Below are 17,424 nucleotides of genomic sequence, written 5' to 3'. Positions count from 1 at the left end.
GGTACAATCAGATTATGGATCAGATAAGTAATTTAAGAAAACTTTTATAAGAAGGAAAAAAAGATATGTATGACATAATAACAAAGAAGATATGCATGTCTATAGATGTATAGTAGTACTTATCTGATGTATGTGACATCTTCTATCTCTACTTATTATAAAAATTGAAGATGTTTTAGCCAATACTTTGGTACGTCATCCGTGTATAAGTCAGTTTTTAACCGTATTGGAAAATACATTTCATTTTCTTTTGGAAATGCAGATCCGTATTTGAGTCGGATTTCAAGTTGTTCACTTTTAGAAATACATAAGGTCGTATAAGAAATCTTTCAAAACAACTTGTATGCTAACTTACATGATTTCCTAAAAAATATATATATCCAAGCGAATTCTGATAGTGTATTTCACAGTAAATAATAATAAGATTAAAATAACTTTTACCCGTTATAATGCATGGATATTTTTTCTAGTTAAGACTAAATAGAGAGGCATTTCGATTTAGATTTTACCATTTGAATTGGAGCACAGGAGTATAAACCACACGCTTTCCCTTCTTGCACGACAAGCACATGTCAACGAAGAGGAAACGAAACGGACACAACTACCCTTGCCTTCATTGCCAGAACACGTTAAACCTACTAAGGGTAGAACGGTCTTTGTCCACAAATATCCCCACTCCAGCTTTTCCCCCAAAACCCTTCCAGACCCTTCGCCGCCGCGAAATCTTCGCCTCCGATTTTCTTCTCTTCTCTTCTTCTTCTTCTTTCCCTTCTCTTCTCCGCCGCCGACGACCGAATAAGGAGAGTAGAGGAGAGAGAGAGAGAGACAGAGAGATGGCTGCGGCGGCGCGTCTCCTCGCGCGTATCTCGAGGCAGGGCGTGGCCTCGGCCGCGGCGGCGAGGCGGCAGGCGGAAGCGGCGGCGCTGCTCGGCGCTTCGGCGGGGCGGCACTTGGCCCCGCCCTGCTCTTCGATCAAGGTGGGGGTGGGGGTTTCGATTCCCTCGTCTGAGTCGGATGGAGCGATGTGTGTGTGTGTGTCGTCGTGCTTTTTTTTCGAAGGGTTAAGCCGTCGTGGGGTTGCTAATCTTGGTGCGAGATTAGGGTTTTAGAGATGCATCCGTCGATTAAGTTGCTTTTTTTTTTGTTCGGGTATCCTGTGCGTGGAAAACTAGGGGGAGCATTGGGGTTCTCTAAGGTTTTTGATTTAATCTAAACTCGATTCGCTATTGATGGGTTTTTTTTAATAGAATTTAAGTTTGATTTTATATACAAGTTCTTTGTGCTATTTTGTCCTAATGTTTTCTTTGTTGGGCAGCTGAGGTACTGGTTAAGATCGATTGATGCATGATTTGCGCTAAACTTAAAAACTTAATTTGCTCAGTAGCTCGTGTTCATACGTTGTGGGAATACTGCGGTGTTTCAACTGGGGATACTTAATAACAGTACAAAATTTGCGAAGTACCAATTAATGCTCAATTCTCATTAGTAACGTGTTGCTGATGACATAACGATTTCTGATAGCCTTTGGCATAAGCTAGCTATTAAAATCTAAAGCTGGAAGCAGCCTGTTATGTTGATTCATCGGCTCATTAGGTGTTTCAGGCATAATAAGCTGACACCATCCATTGTATTTGTAGCATTGCTCAGGGTATTCTTGTTTGGTCTTGTTTTTCATCTTCCGGACTGTTGGATAATTTTTCCCTTTTTTCTACGCTCAGGCCTTGCCTCTGCTGAATCAGCCGAGGCTGTACTCAACTTCAACCTTTCAAAGGTTTGGGTTTTCATCTTCTGCTCCCCAGCAAGATGATAAGGCAGCAAATAAACAGACAGAGGATGGAGTTAATAAAAGCACTCAATCTGAAGCTTCAAATGAAACCAATAGTTCTCCTGGAACCGAGAATGCATCTCAAGCAGGTTCACAAGATTCTGTGCCCCAATCTAACAGGAGGAGGAGAGGTACTAAACGAACTGCATTTTCTGATTCAGATACAGAAGACCTTGACCTGTCAAAGGAGGACCTGACAAAGCTAGTTCTGGAGAAAGAAGAATTGTTGAAATCTAAGGATGAAGAAGTTAAAGACATGAAGGATAAAGTTTTGCGCAGCTATGCAGAGATGGAGAACGTCATTGCGAGAACAAAGCGTGAATCAGATAATGCAAAGAAGTATGCAGTACAGGTCTGTATTCTATGTCTGGTCATGATTTTTTAGAATCTTGTTTTACTTTGGAAATGAGCTCACGTCTATTCATCCCTGTAGGGCTTCTCCAAGAGCTTGTTAGATGTTGCAGACAATTTATCTAGGGCATCATCTGTTGTAAAGGAGAGCTTCTCAAAGATAGATACATCTAATGAATCTGCTGAAGCAGTGAAGCTACTAAACACCCTATTAGAGGGTGTTGAGATGACCGAAAAGCAACTTGGGGAGGTATTTCAACAACTTTCCATGCATTGGTCGTAACAACTGTGAATTGGAATTATGGTCCCTGTCTTAATGATTATATGCTGCCAATGATTTAGACATTATCATATCTTTTGTTGGTAACATGCATTCAAACTTATTTTGATCCTGTTGCTTGCGTGTTTACACAAATTTACATCTTTATGCAGCAAAAAGGCAATAACATTTAATGTGTGCAGGTCTTCAAGAAGTTTGGAGTGGAAAAGTTTGATCCACTTAATGAGAAATTTGATCCAAATAAGCATGCTGCGCTTTTCCAAATTCCTGATCCTTCAAAACCATCAGGAACTGTTGCGGCTGTTGTGAAGGTATGCTCTTCCGATAATTTTGGTATAGGGTTTTTACCCCCTTTCTCTTCTGAAATAAGAGCTCATTCAAGTCCGGTACTTAACCTCAATGTTTGTTGGTTTAAAGTTGCCTATTTGTATATCACATTCTATTATAGTTATGTCGATCAAATCACTTGATAGAGTTTGTCTAGGCTGCAGAATGAGATGAAATACAGAGATGATAATAAATTGTTTCATGTGCATATCATTAGTTAAGATAACAATGAGGAAAGTACACTGCAACAGCCTAAGAATGACTTAAAAGTCTGTATTTTTAATACTAAGCAAGGTTACTTCCAATATTACACCATCAGAATAACATTAAGTGGATAGTCTATCCTTAAAACTGCATAAGTATATGTATGGAGGTATGTGTAGTAAATAACTCAAGGTAGATGAGGATTTTTAATAGCCGGTTGCTTTCTGTTATTCTATTATTTAAACATGGCTCACATTTGTAGCTCCTTTATTCATTTTCTGTTGGGATTTTGTCTGCCGGTATGCTTCTTTCTGCTAAAAGATGGCACCTGTTAGGAAACTACCTCTATTACTAGGAGTACATACGGGCAAGGTTTACAGAGCTAATGCTAGTCAATGCATATTATACTCTTAGTTTAGGACAAGTTTGGTTACCAGGGAACCATTGCGTATTTCAATTATACATTTTTATCTTGTCCTGATGCCCCCACAGCTCCTGGTGACACTTTGATCTGTTTAAAGATGAAATATTACCAAGGCAATCGAAACCCCAGAAATTCCTAATGGGAATGATCCAAAGTGATTCCCTGGACAACCAGCCCAGATTTCTACTTGTGCACCAATATCTTCAGTCCTCCAATGCTGCTACCTTGATAGTACTGGTAACAATTTCTTTTCTTTTTTAGGTGGGCTACATGCTACATGATCGTGTTCTCCGTCCTGCGGAAGTTGGTGTCACTGAAGGTGGTCCAATTGAAGAGGAGCCGGAGGAGAAATCTGACAAGTCAGATTAAGTTAGATATCGACTTGTCCTTCAGGGATTTTTCTAGGCAGCCAGACAAGTGCTTCGCACTTGCATGAAAACATTACGGTTCTTTGGAACTTCGAAGGGCATGGCAGACACAGTTTTGCACTAATGTATCAACCGATCAACAATTTTCCCGTTTTAGTTGGATAAGCCGATCCATAGGTTACTTGTTTCAAGGATATTTGTAATACGAAATGCCATTTTGCTGTGATGAGCGTCTTCTTTTTACCTTTCTGTTTGATATAATTTAGTGCAGACTCCGTCCCTTTCTATTGATCCAGGCATATCCAGCCATCACTGTGTAATAAAAAAAAAGCCATGTCCATGTGTACGCCTGAAATGGCAATTTGTAGTCAAATTTCTCTCTCCTTACTTGCATAAAACAATTGTTTGCTCGGACTGATTTTATGCCCTACAGGAAATAAATGGATCAACCGTCCATTCGATGATCTATCGAACCGTTTCATCATGTGATAAACCTTGAGCTCGATCTTTCGATAAGTTGAAAGATAACTATGATTTGAAAGAAACGTTGACAACCTGATACAACCATACAAGATGTTAGTGTTGCGTCTTTGCGATCGATACACCTTATCGGTGCAGATCAACCTTATTCCTACGAAACAAACAAGAACAAAATAAAAACAATATGATATTGTAAATAGCTCGATGAGTTATTGATCTTGCCGGTGTAGATTAATCTTATTCTCACAAGCAAATCGAATAAACAAGCTAGAACAAAATAAAAACAATCTGATATTGCAAATAGGAATTGAATACACACGATAAGTTGGGTTCCGAAGACGAACAGACGGGCGTGTCGATCTATGAGTTTTGGATCTTGCCGGTGCAGATCAACTTTATTCTTACAAGCAAATCGAAGAAACAAGTAAGAACAAAATAAAAACAATTTGATATTACAAATAGGAATTGAATACACACGATAAGTTGGGTTCCGAAGATGAACACAATTGAATACACACGATAAGTTGAGGTTTTGAAGCCGAACATACAAGCGGTCTAGTCGACATGTGCGCTGCAAGCAAGTAGCTATGACTAAACTTTAATTTAAACAAAATCATCTAAATAGAATCCGAGAAATCCTAAAGAGGTGGTACTTACTATTTAAGGAGACAGGAGGATGACCTAGGGATCTATTTAAGGAAGTGGGAGGATAACCTAGGGGTCCGTCGTGCCCCACCTAATTGGGGCGCACCTACATGGGCCCACTGGGTGCTCCACCTGATTGGGGCGCACCCACATAGGCTCACTGGGTCTAAGTCCCAGAAGAAGTGAGTTTTTTTTGGAAATAATATTATTTTAATGGAAAATCGCAAAATTATAGGTCAGTTAGACGAAATCGCAAGTTTAGCACCCTGTCGAACGGAGGCAGTTCGAAAGGGTACCTGTCGAACTGCCCCAGTTCGACAGGTAATAAAATAACTTAAAAAAAGGAAAAACACTGTAGCGCACTGTAGCGCACACTGTAGCGGCACTGTAGCGACACTGCCTATCGAACTTCCGCTGTTCGATACGTCCATGCCACGCGCCCTATCGAACTCCCCCTGTTCGATACGTCCCTATCGGGCACTGTAGCAAGTACTTTTTTATTTTTTTTCTTGGACAACTAGCCTGTCGAACTGCCCCAGTTCGACAGTACCCTGTCGAACTGCCCCAGTTCGACAGGGGTACCTATCGAACTGCCCCAGTTCGACAGGGCGCTAAACTTGCGATTTCGTCTAGCCGACCTATAATTTTGCGATTTTCTATTAAAATAATATTATTTTCAAAAAAAATTCCAGAAGAAGTTACAAGCCCATAGATGGAATTTAGCGATGATGTTAGATCCGTTGGAAAGAGCTTTCCATTAAGTACTTATTATGGATCCAAAACGAAGCATATATATACATTTTGCGGCCATTTGAAGTCAGTACTATAGCAGACGGCTGAATTAGATTCCAGCACTTGTACAACTTGATCTTGATGTGAACAATGGTTGTATTAATGGTAGCCATGATCATATCATCATATCCTATTGAACGGCCAAATGTTTTTTTTTTATAGATAGACTCAATGCTACATTTTATTTTATAGATAGACTCAATGCAACATTTTATGATAAAGCGATAAACCATTACTAATACGGATGTTTTTACGTTCATTTAAAACGATTGCGCAGCACTTAATTCAGAATCAGAAAAGCAACAAAGCATGCTACTAGTACAATCACACTTCAGATTTCAAAAAAAAAAAAAAATCATAGAAACTCTGATCAGTGCCACTGCCTACAATCTACAGTCACTGCTGTTCTCTCGTCACTTGCCTTTACCCTGCAATTACACGTTGCACTACTTTCTTTCTTAAATCATCTTTCACACGTACTACATTTACTTTCCTACACTAGAATTGGCAACTCCAGAGTGGAACGCACAAAAGTGTAGTATGAAACATTACCAGTCATGCAGGGACTTGAAGATGAACATAAAACTACTACTTTTCAGATGTTCAACAGACCGAGAAAATTTTGACTTAATAATGTTCAGTTCAGACATTTTACTATAGCTGGTCCTGTAAGCTATCGTGTTGAATTGCCTCTAAATATGACAATATGTCAAGAAAGTTTGCACAATAGGCCCAAAGGCAGATAGTAAAGAATCCAAGGAATAAATGAAGCAGCCGGTTACATTCTCATCTCAAGGTCAGGAGCTACAGATTTCCTCTTCAGCCTATTTTCTGTGTGTGTGTTGTTTTCAGCATCTTGTTCTTCAGTATCAATATCATTGTCTCCGTCAGGGTCCTTCAGACCCAAGTTTAAATTTAGGTCGGTTCCACCGCCATTTTTGCCAGAATATCGGGCCTCATCTGATGCCTGAAGGACGTGGAGGAAAGATCAATGACAAAGAAACGTGTAAAAATGTGTTTGTACAATGGTTGACAAGAAAACAGTCAAGCAGAATAATTAAAAAAGGGAACGTCTAGTCAATAGGGAAAGAAAATATCTCACTAAACAGGAGAAAAAGATTCATAGTCAGCAAAGTCATAGTCTGAATGCCTTGGCTGCTTACTATTCACCAAAAAATGGGGGCAGATAATAAAATCGAGTTTAGATCAAAAAAGAGGTTTCAATAAGGTACCAAGCAAATATTATGCATGAGATTATAACAACAATTTGTACTATAACATTGCTTGCATGCAAACAATCATGGCAACAACAGGATCAAAACCACATGACAAAGGTTGTCACAAACCGTATAATTGGCACTGGTTTATATTAGAAAACGGTGTAGCAACAATGTGAATGCTAAGTGACATCTTACCTGAGATTCATCCATTGGTGTATCATTAATATTAGTTTTTCCATTAGATGGCTCAGTTTCGGCGGATGATGGTTCTCCATCATTTGCCTTATTTTCATCGTCAGATTTTCCAGATTCTTGCCTTTCATCTTCAACTACAGAAACCTGCCAAACCAGAATCAGCAAATATACATAAACAAGCATTGGAGAAGATGGTGACACACTATTCCTCAAAAAAGTAGATTTGTTCTCAACAAAAATGAACCAACTTATGAGGAAATTTCAGCACACGAACACGAGTGAGCCTATAGAATCCAAGAGCTTTTCATGATGAGTACTAGAATATAGTGAACTTAGTAATATTGGCACTAGAATACAATAGAATGAAAAAACTAGCAAACGACTGTTGTAAGTTTTAAGAAGTAAGCCTGCAAGTATACAAATGAACATCCAAGACTAAACCTGATGCAACACCTATTCAGAAGGATGGTAAACTGTTCCACTTCTTTTCACTCAGTGGCAGCCCGCAGCCCATTAATTAAAGTGGTTTGCCATATTCGTGTCGACACAGATATAGCTTAATTGCAGTAGTTTTGGCCTGTTTAGTTGGTGAAATGAAAATTTTTGGGTGTCACAACCGGATGTCAGAAGGGGTTTTCGGACACGAATGAAAAAACTAATTTCATAACTCACCTGAAAACCGCGAGACGAATCTTTTGAGCCTAATTAATCCGTCATTAGCACATGTGGGTTACTGTAGCACTTATGGCTAATCATGGCCTAATTAAGCTCAAAAGGTTCGTCTCGCAATTTACATGCAAACTGTGCAATTAGTTTTTCTTTTTATCTATATTTAATGCTCCATATATGTGTCCAAAGATTCGATGTGAGGTTTTTGGGAGAAGTTTTTGGGAACTAAACAAGGCCTTTGTTGTCCCTTGGGATTTTCTTTAGATTCGTGCTGATTTACCGTGCATGTGTGCTACAATTGTTTTGATTGCCAAGTCTGCAACCCTTTTGTTGAGCTGCATGCCTCTGCCTGCTGGCTGCTGCCCCACCGTCCACAAGGGAGGAGCATGACCATCTATCTAACCATGAGGAGTCTAGACCATGAGAAAGCAGTGTGCATGATCAGGACCTATTCACCAGTTATGCTATCAGGATCTATGATACTCTACCAATTTTTCCAATTATATGCTATGAGCCTATGATAATCCACCAGCTTTCCCACTGAGATGAATAAATATTTAATATGGTCATTATTAAGCAGTGATAAAGTTGAATGGACAAGATTGTGGAAATAATTGGTAACCGGAGTTCTTCTAGACTTATACTGGTCCCTCTTGGTTGGATTACATTGTATATATGATGGATTTACGCTGTAATTTATCTAACAAATAATTTGTAGTTTTACAGTTCTTTCCATGATTATGTTAGTCTATTTTGAAATTCACATAAAAATTCCAAAATTTACAGTATCTATGAAATTTACAATAAGTGCTTATGGATTTTTACCGTAAATAGAATATTTTCAATTTATACTGCTGTTTTTGGATCTTTGTTTCATGAGCTGATGTCAGTAGTTTAGTAGTTTACTTGTTACTTAGATAGTTTAATGCTGAGTTTCTTGCTGCTGTAATTAAGTCCCGCGCACTTCAATGCATCGCATACACTTCATCGGACTGTAGTGTAAAAGGAACAACTGGAAATCATGAAGAATTATGTCAACGATAGTACTATGAATAGTCCCAATTATAGTTGCAGCCTTGAGGGTGCAGCCCAGATCTGTTCTCATTAACCAAGAACATTAGCTATCCTGTTTGATAGCACCCCCACCATAATGCTTACTGCACTAATCACCAACTAGTTCGAAATTACTGTACGTAATGAAACAATCTATAGTTATAACCAGGGATATCCTAAGCACTAACCTAATTACACCAAAACGCTACAAATTGTACAGTTACTAGACTCCTAACAAACAATTATTTTCCTTGAGTTAGCCAAAATACAATTCTCCAACATATTTGGGGACCTGATGTTCATAATCGTTTTTCAAACATACGAACCCTAATTCTTTTCAAACCGTCAATTCAAAAGCGTCAATTCAATTAATATTCCACAAGAGCTCGCATCAACCAAGATCCAGAATTATCCAATCATCTAAGCTGCCAGGACCTACACAAGCAAGCAAAGATCCAATCCGGACACCAAATCGAACCCTCGATGGCCCAAGGAATATACCGAGAAAGCACAAATCCCAAGAATCAAATCGAGAGTCCTCACCGGCACGTACCGCCGCCGTTTCGTGGCCTTCTCCTCCTCCGCGGCGGCGGCCGCCGCCGCCGCCTGGTCTCCGTCTCCTCCGCCCCCGTTGCCGTTGGCGCCGTTCATCGGGGTCCACTTGAAGAGCACGAGATTGTTCCCGCGGGATCCGGCCCCCGCCGTGGAGGAGGCGGCCGACGCCGCCGCCGCCGCCGCGGCGGCGGCGGCGGCGACGGGCACCCAGTCCTTGCGCCACTTCCTGACGGGCCCCGTGAACGTCGTCGTGGTGCCGTAGCGGGCCGAGGTGCGCCCGAGCCGCGCGCCCACGCCCTCCATGGCGAACGGAGTTCTTCCCTGGCTGTGACGGCGGCGGCGGCGGCGGGCGGCGACCGGCGGCGAGGCGGGTAAAGGAGATCTGAGGCCGAAAGGGGGGTGTGGTTTTGCCTGCTTATTATGCTAACGCGTCGCTGACGGGTGGGCCTGGATTTCTGACACCCCGGGTAATAAATCCGCGTACGGTGACTTGGGAAACAGTCGGCCGTCTCACCCGTTGGATTTCATTTGGACGGCGCGGATTTTACCGTCCCGCGTTGACGCGTATCCTGTGTAGAGTTTGCACGGCGACTCGCTCGTTTCATCGGTTCCGGCTCTTCTGAAAGTTTGGGCTCAAAAATTTGCACAGCACTAGAGTAAGAGCAGGTACAATAGCAACCTATAAACCAGTTATAAAATTTTAAAGAGACTAGCAAAATGCCCGTGCTTCGCTACGGGTATAATAAAAGGTTAAATGCTATAAATACACAATTAACATGTATATAATAATGTTCCAAAATAGATAAATTATTCAGTGGGTTAATGATAATCAGGACTGATAAGAAACACTATTGCATATTGATATACTCATATTTTCATAACATGCACTCTCTCTCAACTCTTGCATGGCAAGCGCCTAATATAATTATTTCTAAAATCGAACATGGACTTGCGTGGAGATGAATCGTTTTCACGGCTCATGCGTGGACGATAGATGGTGCGGACTCTAATATGTCGTGTTTTGCAGATGACGAAAAGAAAAAAAAATATGTTTAATTTTCAAATTAAAAAATGGTTCATTATAAGATTTCAGAATCACTAAATATCTTTTGAAGAAAGAGGTGCAAAAACTTCTGATTTTTTAGCCATCGGATTCATGGTAAGCGCTTGATATAATTTCTAAAATCGAACACGGACTTGCGTGGAGACGAATCATTTTCACGGCTCATGTGTGGACGATAGATAGTGCGGACTCTAATATGTCATGTTTTGTAGATGATGAAAAGAAAAAAATAATTATGTTTAATTTTCAAATTAAAATCTGGTTCATTATAAGATTTATCACTATCTGTTGAAGAAAGAGGTGCAAATAGATGGCGCGGACTCTAATATGTCGTCGTGTTTTGCAGATGATGAAAAGAAAAATATAATTATGTTTAATTTTCAAATTTAAAAGTGGGAGGGAAAAGTAGACTTATTCTGAGTAGGATTTGAGCTGTGGGAGGCAAAGTAGACTTATTCCGAGCAATGATTTGAGATATGGGAGGCATCGTAGACTTATTCCGAGCAATACAGCCTAGGAAAGGTGAAGTAATGAGATGTGGGAGGCACAGTAGACTTATTCGGAGCAATATAGCCGTGTATAAAAAGGAGAGATGATGGGAATCGAACCCTGGTGGGCAAATTGAAAATTTTCTCTCCACCAACCAGGCGGGCAAGCTACTTGTGATTGATGGATACATGACTGATACATATCATATATTAAGCAAGGTTTTGGAGTAGATTGGAAAATTTCCGACCGACTATTAAGCGGATTAAAACGTATTTTGGCAGGAAACCGCCGACGGACGAAAAAAACCTCACGGAAGCCTTACGAATTTTTTTATTAGGTATAGATAAAGAAAGAGATAGAAAAGTAGCGGTGCAGTACGGATTCCAAGATGTAATTTATGTATGATAGGTGGGACCAGATATTAATAGTATACTATGAATTGACTATTACATAAGAGTATAGAGCACTTTAAATAGTATATTACATAAAAGTATATAGGCTCTGTTCGGGAGTGAGGGTCACTCTCCGACACGCAAAACGAAGCAGTGGTTTAGCGCGTGATTAATTAAGTTTTAGCTATTTTTTTTAAAATGGATTAATATGATTTTTTAAGCAACTTTCGTATAGAAACTTTTAAAAAAACACACTGTTTAGCAGTTTGAAAAGCGTGCGCGTGAAAAACGAGAAAGAGGAGTTGGGAACTTGTACTGCCGAACGGAGCCATAGAGCACTCTTATTTGAACAGTGAACGTTTGTGTCACTTATTATTGTTAATGTTTTAGTACTGATCTTTTTACTTCGGACTGAATAATTTTACAATTTTTATAATTAAGGGTTATTTTGGTTTGATGTCAAAATATGCCTTACAAAATTGATAGCACTTTCAATAGTATTTTGGCTAACAAAACATGCCAATCATCACACACAACTTACCAAAAAATTAACAATATCAAAATTTGCCTAGGTATTGACAGTACCAATATTTTAGCATGGTAACTAAAATTCTAAAATTTTTCAGATTTTGACAATTCAAGATAGGTGTTAGAGTATATGGCAGCTAGACTTATATTAGGATAGGATTGATTTATTTGGATTCATTCCATATCTGTAATCATTTCTTATCTCTTCTCCTTTGTACTTCTATATATATCGGCCCCTAAGGCTCGATACAATGTATCCACGCTACGCAGTATATCTCTCTCCCTCCTATACTATCCAATATGTTATCAGAGCTAAAGGTCTCAAGTTCGAATTCTGGCTGGCGTGCAATTAAATAAAAAATTGCAGCCCACTTCTATCCCACGTTGGAGGCTTGAAAGGGCCTCGCATGTCATGCCCAGAAATTCCCGAATAGAATTCCAAGCAGAATGTGCATTAAAATCCCCGTCCAGGACCGGCCGGGGTATACAAATGACAATGTTGACATTCAGATTCACGTCTTACAAACATCATAAAAGTCTTACATAAATGCAGCGGAAAAACGAAAGACAACAGGAGCTAAGCCTTGACTAGAACTGCAGCGGGAACACCACTCCACAGGCATCCTCGACGGCACGGACGAAGCCTACTCCTCGGAGAAACCTCCATCTGACACATACTCGTACTCTGGGGTTGGGGAAAAAATAGAGCAAGACTGAGTACTACCCACTGTACTCAGCAAGTCATACCGGAATAGGGGTATGATGCAGGAAATTATCAAAGGAGAGCTAGAGTGGTTCATTTGCATAAAGCAAGCATTTATAAACAGAAGTTGAAAGAATTAAACAGTTGCAATAATTAATTAATATTGATCATCCGCTGTCCAACGCTATCCCACGTTGCAACAGGCCCAACCATCCACCTATACTATCCAATTTCATTAGACTAAACTAGGGTAAGACTAATCACGGTGAATCTGGTTGACCGCCCATAACCGCGGGCACGGCTATTCGAATAGTTTTACTCTGATCAGAGGTGTACAACTATACCCACAAGACACAGCCCCATAACACGTTTCCGTGCGCCGACATGCCACCACGACATACCGGAAAGAGGCCGTGACAGGACCCTTCGCATAACCCCCTCTAACCAAGCACACCACACCTCAGGTTTCACCCCCACTCCTTGCAAAGCAGCGGGCAGTCCCCTCTCGTGCCTAGGTGAATCCAGAAGCGACAGAGGCCGTCGCAGGGCCCGCCCCGCTCCATCACGCCCACCCTTGCCTGGATGCGTCAGCTAGAGGAAAGCTACACTACAAGCCCAGCCGTTGCCCATGCTGGCTTGTGGTAAGTATGATAAGTTCTTCCAGGGCATCCCGCGAACCGGTCCTTAACTGCCATGGGTGCGACTAGCAGAACCATGCACCCACAGCCCACCATGTGATTCATTTTAATTGACCAACACCAAAACGGTGGTACTAAACCAACCTTACCAATTGAACCTAAAGTCTATATTTTAGTGAGCTTTCCCCATTGTGTGCTAGTGGAACTAAGCATGGCTAAGCAATTCCTAGTCCAAAATCTATTCATGTTATAACCCAAGCTAACAAAGGAGCATGGTATCAAAAATGGCATGGCTGTAACAATAGGTAAACACCCCATAGTAACATTATAAAACAATGCAATATTTGAAGAAAAACAATAGAGCATTTGCAATATAGGATCAACATGTTCAAGTGACAAGCATGACTTGCCTTGCTCTGCTGCTGGAGAAACCTCGGCGACTATCTCGAAGTACACCGGAGCGTCGGAAGAACCGGAATCTAGCGACATACAAGGCAAACATTGCAAACAGGCTATAAGACTACTGAAACAGAGAACAAAACCATTTTTAATGGATTCTACACATTTTTCTTGATTTACTGAGACTTGAATGGGCTTAAACGGAGCACAGATGAATTAGTTATGAATTTTAGAAGATTCACTGTGTTTATTACTATAAAAAAAGTCCTTAAATCATTTATTGCGCAATAATTCCCAGGGCTGACGTCATCAAGGGGGGGCGCGGCGCCGACATGCGGGGCCCACCGGTCAGCGGCTCGGGAGAGAGGGAAAAGGTGCGCCGGCAAGCGGGCCCTACTCGGCAGCGGCTCAAGGGAGGGTGGTCCACCGTGGACCGGGACCACGTGGGTGGTCCACTGCCGGTCCACGGGACCGACGGCCCAGATCGCCCCCGGGGTTGATCGGACGGGCGGCGGCGACCCGGCTCGGCTCGGCTCAAGGCCGGCCGACCGGCCACGGCGATGGCGATGGCGCGCGCGCGCGAACGCGTTGCCGGCGACGGCGCAAAGGCGACGCGAAGGCGGCGGCGCTAAGCGGCGGCTAGGAAGGAGAGGGAGGGGAATAGAGGGGAGAGGAAGCCTCACCGAGGGTGGCCGGCGCGGAGGAAGACGACGGCGAACGGCGACGGCAAGCCACGGGAGGACGACGGCAACCGGCGGACGGGCTTCGGGGTGCCCTAAGGAAGGAGGAGAGAGAGATTAGAGAGAGGGAGATGAACCACGGCGGCCGGCATCCACGGCCGAAGGCGGCGGTAGAGGTAGAACTCACCGGAGCGCGAGGGGATGCGAATTCCGGCGATGAATCCCGACGGAGGAAGGGCGGACGGGGTGGAGTTCGTCCTTGCGAACCCGACGGCGGCGACGGCGCGGTGCGGCGGCGAGCCTAGCGGCGGCTAGCGGCGGCCGGAGCGGCGGGAAAGGCGGTGGCGGGTGGGTGCACGGCGTGGGAGCGATGGGGAGCACGAGGGAGTTCGGCGAAATGGGGAAAAAGAGAGAGGGGGCGACGGCGGAGCTTAAATAGGAGAGGGGAGTCTCGAACGTGGCCGGTAGGGGCGAGATTCCGCCGGCCAACGTGGGGGAGTGGGAGAGGAGAGAGAGAGGCAGGATTCGAAAATCGAATCCCGGCCATCTCGGGCGCGGGCGCGGGCGGGAGAGAGAGGGGAGTGGGCGCGGGAGGTGCGGCGCATGCGCGGGCGTGACCGACGTGGCCCGGAGGAGGCGGAGGCGTGGGCGCGGCGGCGGTTGCGGGCGCGGCGGCGCGGGCGCGAGGTAGGAGATGGGCCCGACAGGTGGGGCCCACCTGTCGGCGTCCCGGGTAGGAGGAGGGAGGCGGCCGGCCTAGCTGGGCCTTGGCCTTCGGCCGGCCCAGCGGAGGGGAGAGGAGGAAGGAGAATGGGCCGGCGGCCCACTCGAAAAGAAAAGGGGGAAAAAGAAAAAGAAAAAGGAAGAAAAGGATTTTCCCTGGAATTAAAATATTGTTTGCTCAATTTTAATTGGTTAAAATTATTTCTAGGGCTCTGAAAATTCCACTAAAAATCCTGTTAGTGACTAAAAATTATTTCTAGGGCTCTGAAAATTCCACTAAAAATTCCACATGCCAGATTCGATTATTATTTGTATTACTTTCTTAGGGTTTTCTCTTGATTTGCACCGGCATTTTCTTAGGGTCATTTATAAATTAAATTTTAGGCTTGGGAGGAGAACTACAGGGTGTGACATCGCATGAGGGAGTGTTGGAATATAAAGTGAATTGTCCACCTTTTCTCATCAGCTTAAGCTTTTGGGTTGAACAATATGGTATCAAAGTGTATCTCTACTACTTAAAAAGTGAAAACATTTCTGTCGTCCGTAATAACGATGAAAAAATTAAAACAAAAAAAAAGGAAAGTCCGATTCAATTTGCTTTCATCGTCCATGAAAATTTTTGTCCATAAATCCGATTGAAATCCAATCGGACAATCCAAACAAAGAAATAAAGAGAAAAGGAAAAGGCATCCACATGCATCACCAATGTTGGTCAGATGACTGGGTCAGAAAAATGGCAACCAGCGGTGGACTCGGGGGGTCGGCGACGATAGCCGCCGGAGGCTCAACAAGGGGAGGAACATGGCTAGACTAGGCTCGAAGAAGCCATGGCCAGGGCATGGAATACCGTTGTAGCACTTCCCCTTACAATGTGTGTATAATCAACTATCAAGATTCGATCCAAGGACAACAACTTAGTATAAATTGGCTAGAGAGGATTCCTATATCTTTTAATTAATTAATTAAGTTAAAGGTACAACTCTATTGAATGCTTCGGGCACCGTCCCTCCCCTGGTCTGCCAGGATTAGTTTGGCCTTGAGCTTTATGATGTACCCGATGGTGGAGGAATATGAAGGACGGACAAGGCTATCACCACATGCCGCTTACCTCATTTTCCGTTGAGCACACAACAGACGAAGGTAATTTTTAACCTAGACACCACGCCTAAGTTATTAATTACTACTCTAACCTTGCGCAGGAACTTCTTTCTTTATCCAGAGTTCTAGTAATAGAGCACTTAATTGCACACTAAGCAATGAACCCGCACCGATGAGAATATATCTCAATTAAATAAATTAATTAAAGAACATAAAGAAACTTGAACACTTACTTGAATAAAGAAAGTATCCGCCGAGATATAAGCGAGAGAAGAAGGCCGACAATCCTGGTTTTCTCCGGAACTCCGTTCCAAGAATACTGACACTCCAACACTCCTCCATAAAATTCTCGAAGGAACTCCGATATTTCGAGGCACTCCTTCCGGAGCTTCCCCTCACTCTATACCAAAGTAACATACTAAATATGAAACTACAAGTGAGTTGTGAAAGTGCATCTAGGCCCCTAATGATTTTGGTGATTAATTACAATGCGATTAGAGAGGACTAATATTTTTATTTAAGCAAATGTGAAGGTTGTTATGTCCTCAATAATGAGTTAGCGTAATGCATATCCCGCGGAATACGTTGATGTGATGTGATGCGGCAAATGAGCAAATGGTATTTTGTACGTTTTCGTTTCCTTGAGTTAATAGGAAGGCCGCACTATTAAGAGGGATGATGCATTGACATACGAGGAGTGATCAAAGTGCTCAAAATCTATTTTTAAAAGGTGTTTCTCCTCAGTTTGGTGTGTTCTGGATTTTTTCGGAGTTTTCCGAAACTCATTTTCGGACTTTCCGAAAACACACAGAACCAGATTGTCGCTTCTGGAAATTTTCGGATATGTCCGAAAGTGATTTTCAGACTTTCCGAAAAAGACTGCGAAGGCAAAAGTGGTTCTGTATATTTTCGGACTTGTCCGAAACTGATTTTCGGATTTTCCGAAAATCATCAGTAGAGTCAATTTCGCTTCTGTATATTTTCGGACTTGTCCGAAAGTTATTTTCGGACTTTTCTGAGAACATCCAGAACGATGTTGTTGGTACTAGAAATTTTCGGACTTGTCCGAAAAGTTTTCGGAATGTCTGAAAAATCCTTCGTTGACTTTGCTGTTGGTGCTGAGCTGGAATTTTCGGACATGTCCGAAAATCTCAATTATTGTGCATAACGGGCAGAATCTGGGCTGTGGCTATAAATAGCCCCCTCCCCTCACTTGTGAGGGCTGCTGGTTCCATTCCAATCATTTGTGCCCTTGGCTTGCTCTCTCTCTAGCACTTTTGTGCCTTGCTTTCTTGTTTCCCCTCTCACCCGTGTTCGATTTGG

The 17,424-nt window shown here is 42.6% G+C and overlaps 2 protein-coding genes across 3 annotated transcripts; one reads left to right on the top strand and one right to left on the bottom strand.

Annotated features, from left to right (window-relative positions):
- Window positions 1-793: 793 nt before the first annotated feature.
- Window positions 794-4,005, top strand: LOC4345316 (grpE protein homolog 2, mitochondrial). Of its 2 annotated transcripts, XM_015795551.3 has the most exons (6): window positions 794-977; window positions 1,719-1,914; window positions 1,987-2,177; window positions 2,259-2,426; window positions 2,639-2,767; window positions 3,673-4,005. In XM_015795551.3, the coding sequence occupies exons 1-6, from the start codon at window positions 834-836 to the stop codon at window positions 3,778-3,780; spliced, it is 936 nt and encodes a 311-aa protein (XP_015651037.1). In that variant the 5' UTR covers window positions 794-833; the 3' UTR covers window positions 3,781-4,005. The 2 variants fall into 2 exon arrangements, with proteins under 2 accessions (XP_015651037.1, XP_015651036.1); XM_015795550.3 differs by having other exon boundaries at window positions 1,719-2,177.
- A 2,265-nt stretch (window positions 4,006-6,270) lies between these two features.
- LOC9269071 (uncharacterized) lies at window positions 6,271-9,778 on the bottom strand. Its single transcript, XM_015793082.3, has 3 exons — window positions 9,377-9,778; window positions 7,112-7,255; window positions 6,271-6,663 (listed from the first exon to the last, which is right to left on the bottom strand). The coding sequence occupies exons 1-3, from the start codon at window positions 9,689-9,691 to the stop codon at window positions 6,475-6,477; spliced, it is 648 nt and encodes a 215-aa protein (XP_015648568.1). The 5' UTR covers window positions 9,692-9,778; the 3' UTR covers window positions 6,271-6,474.
- Between the last annotated feature and the right edge of the window lie 7,646 nt (window positions 9,779-17,424).

The sequence above is a fragment of the Oryza sativa genome, chromosome 8, assembly GCF_034140825.1.
Source record: "Oryza sativa Japonica Group chromosome 8, ASM3414082v1".
Classification (NCBI taxonomy): Eukaryota; Viridiplantae; Streptophyta; class Magnoliopsida; order Poales; family Poaceae; genus Oryza; species Oryza sativa.
Note: the sequence above shows the minus strand (reverse complement) of the source record. Positions and strands in the feature narration are given on the sequence as shown.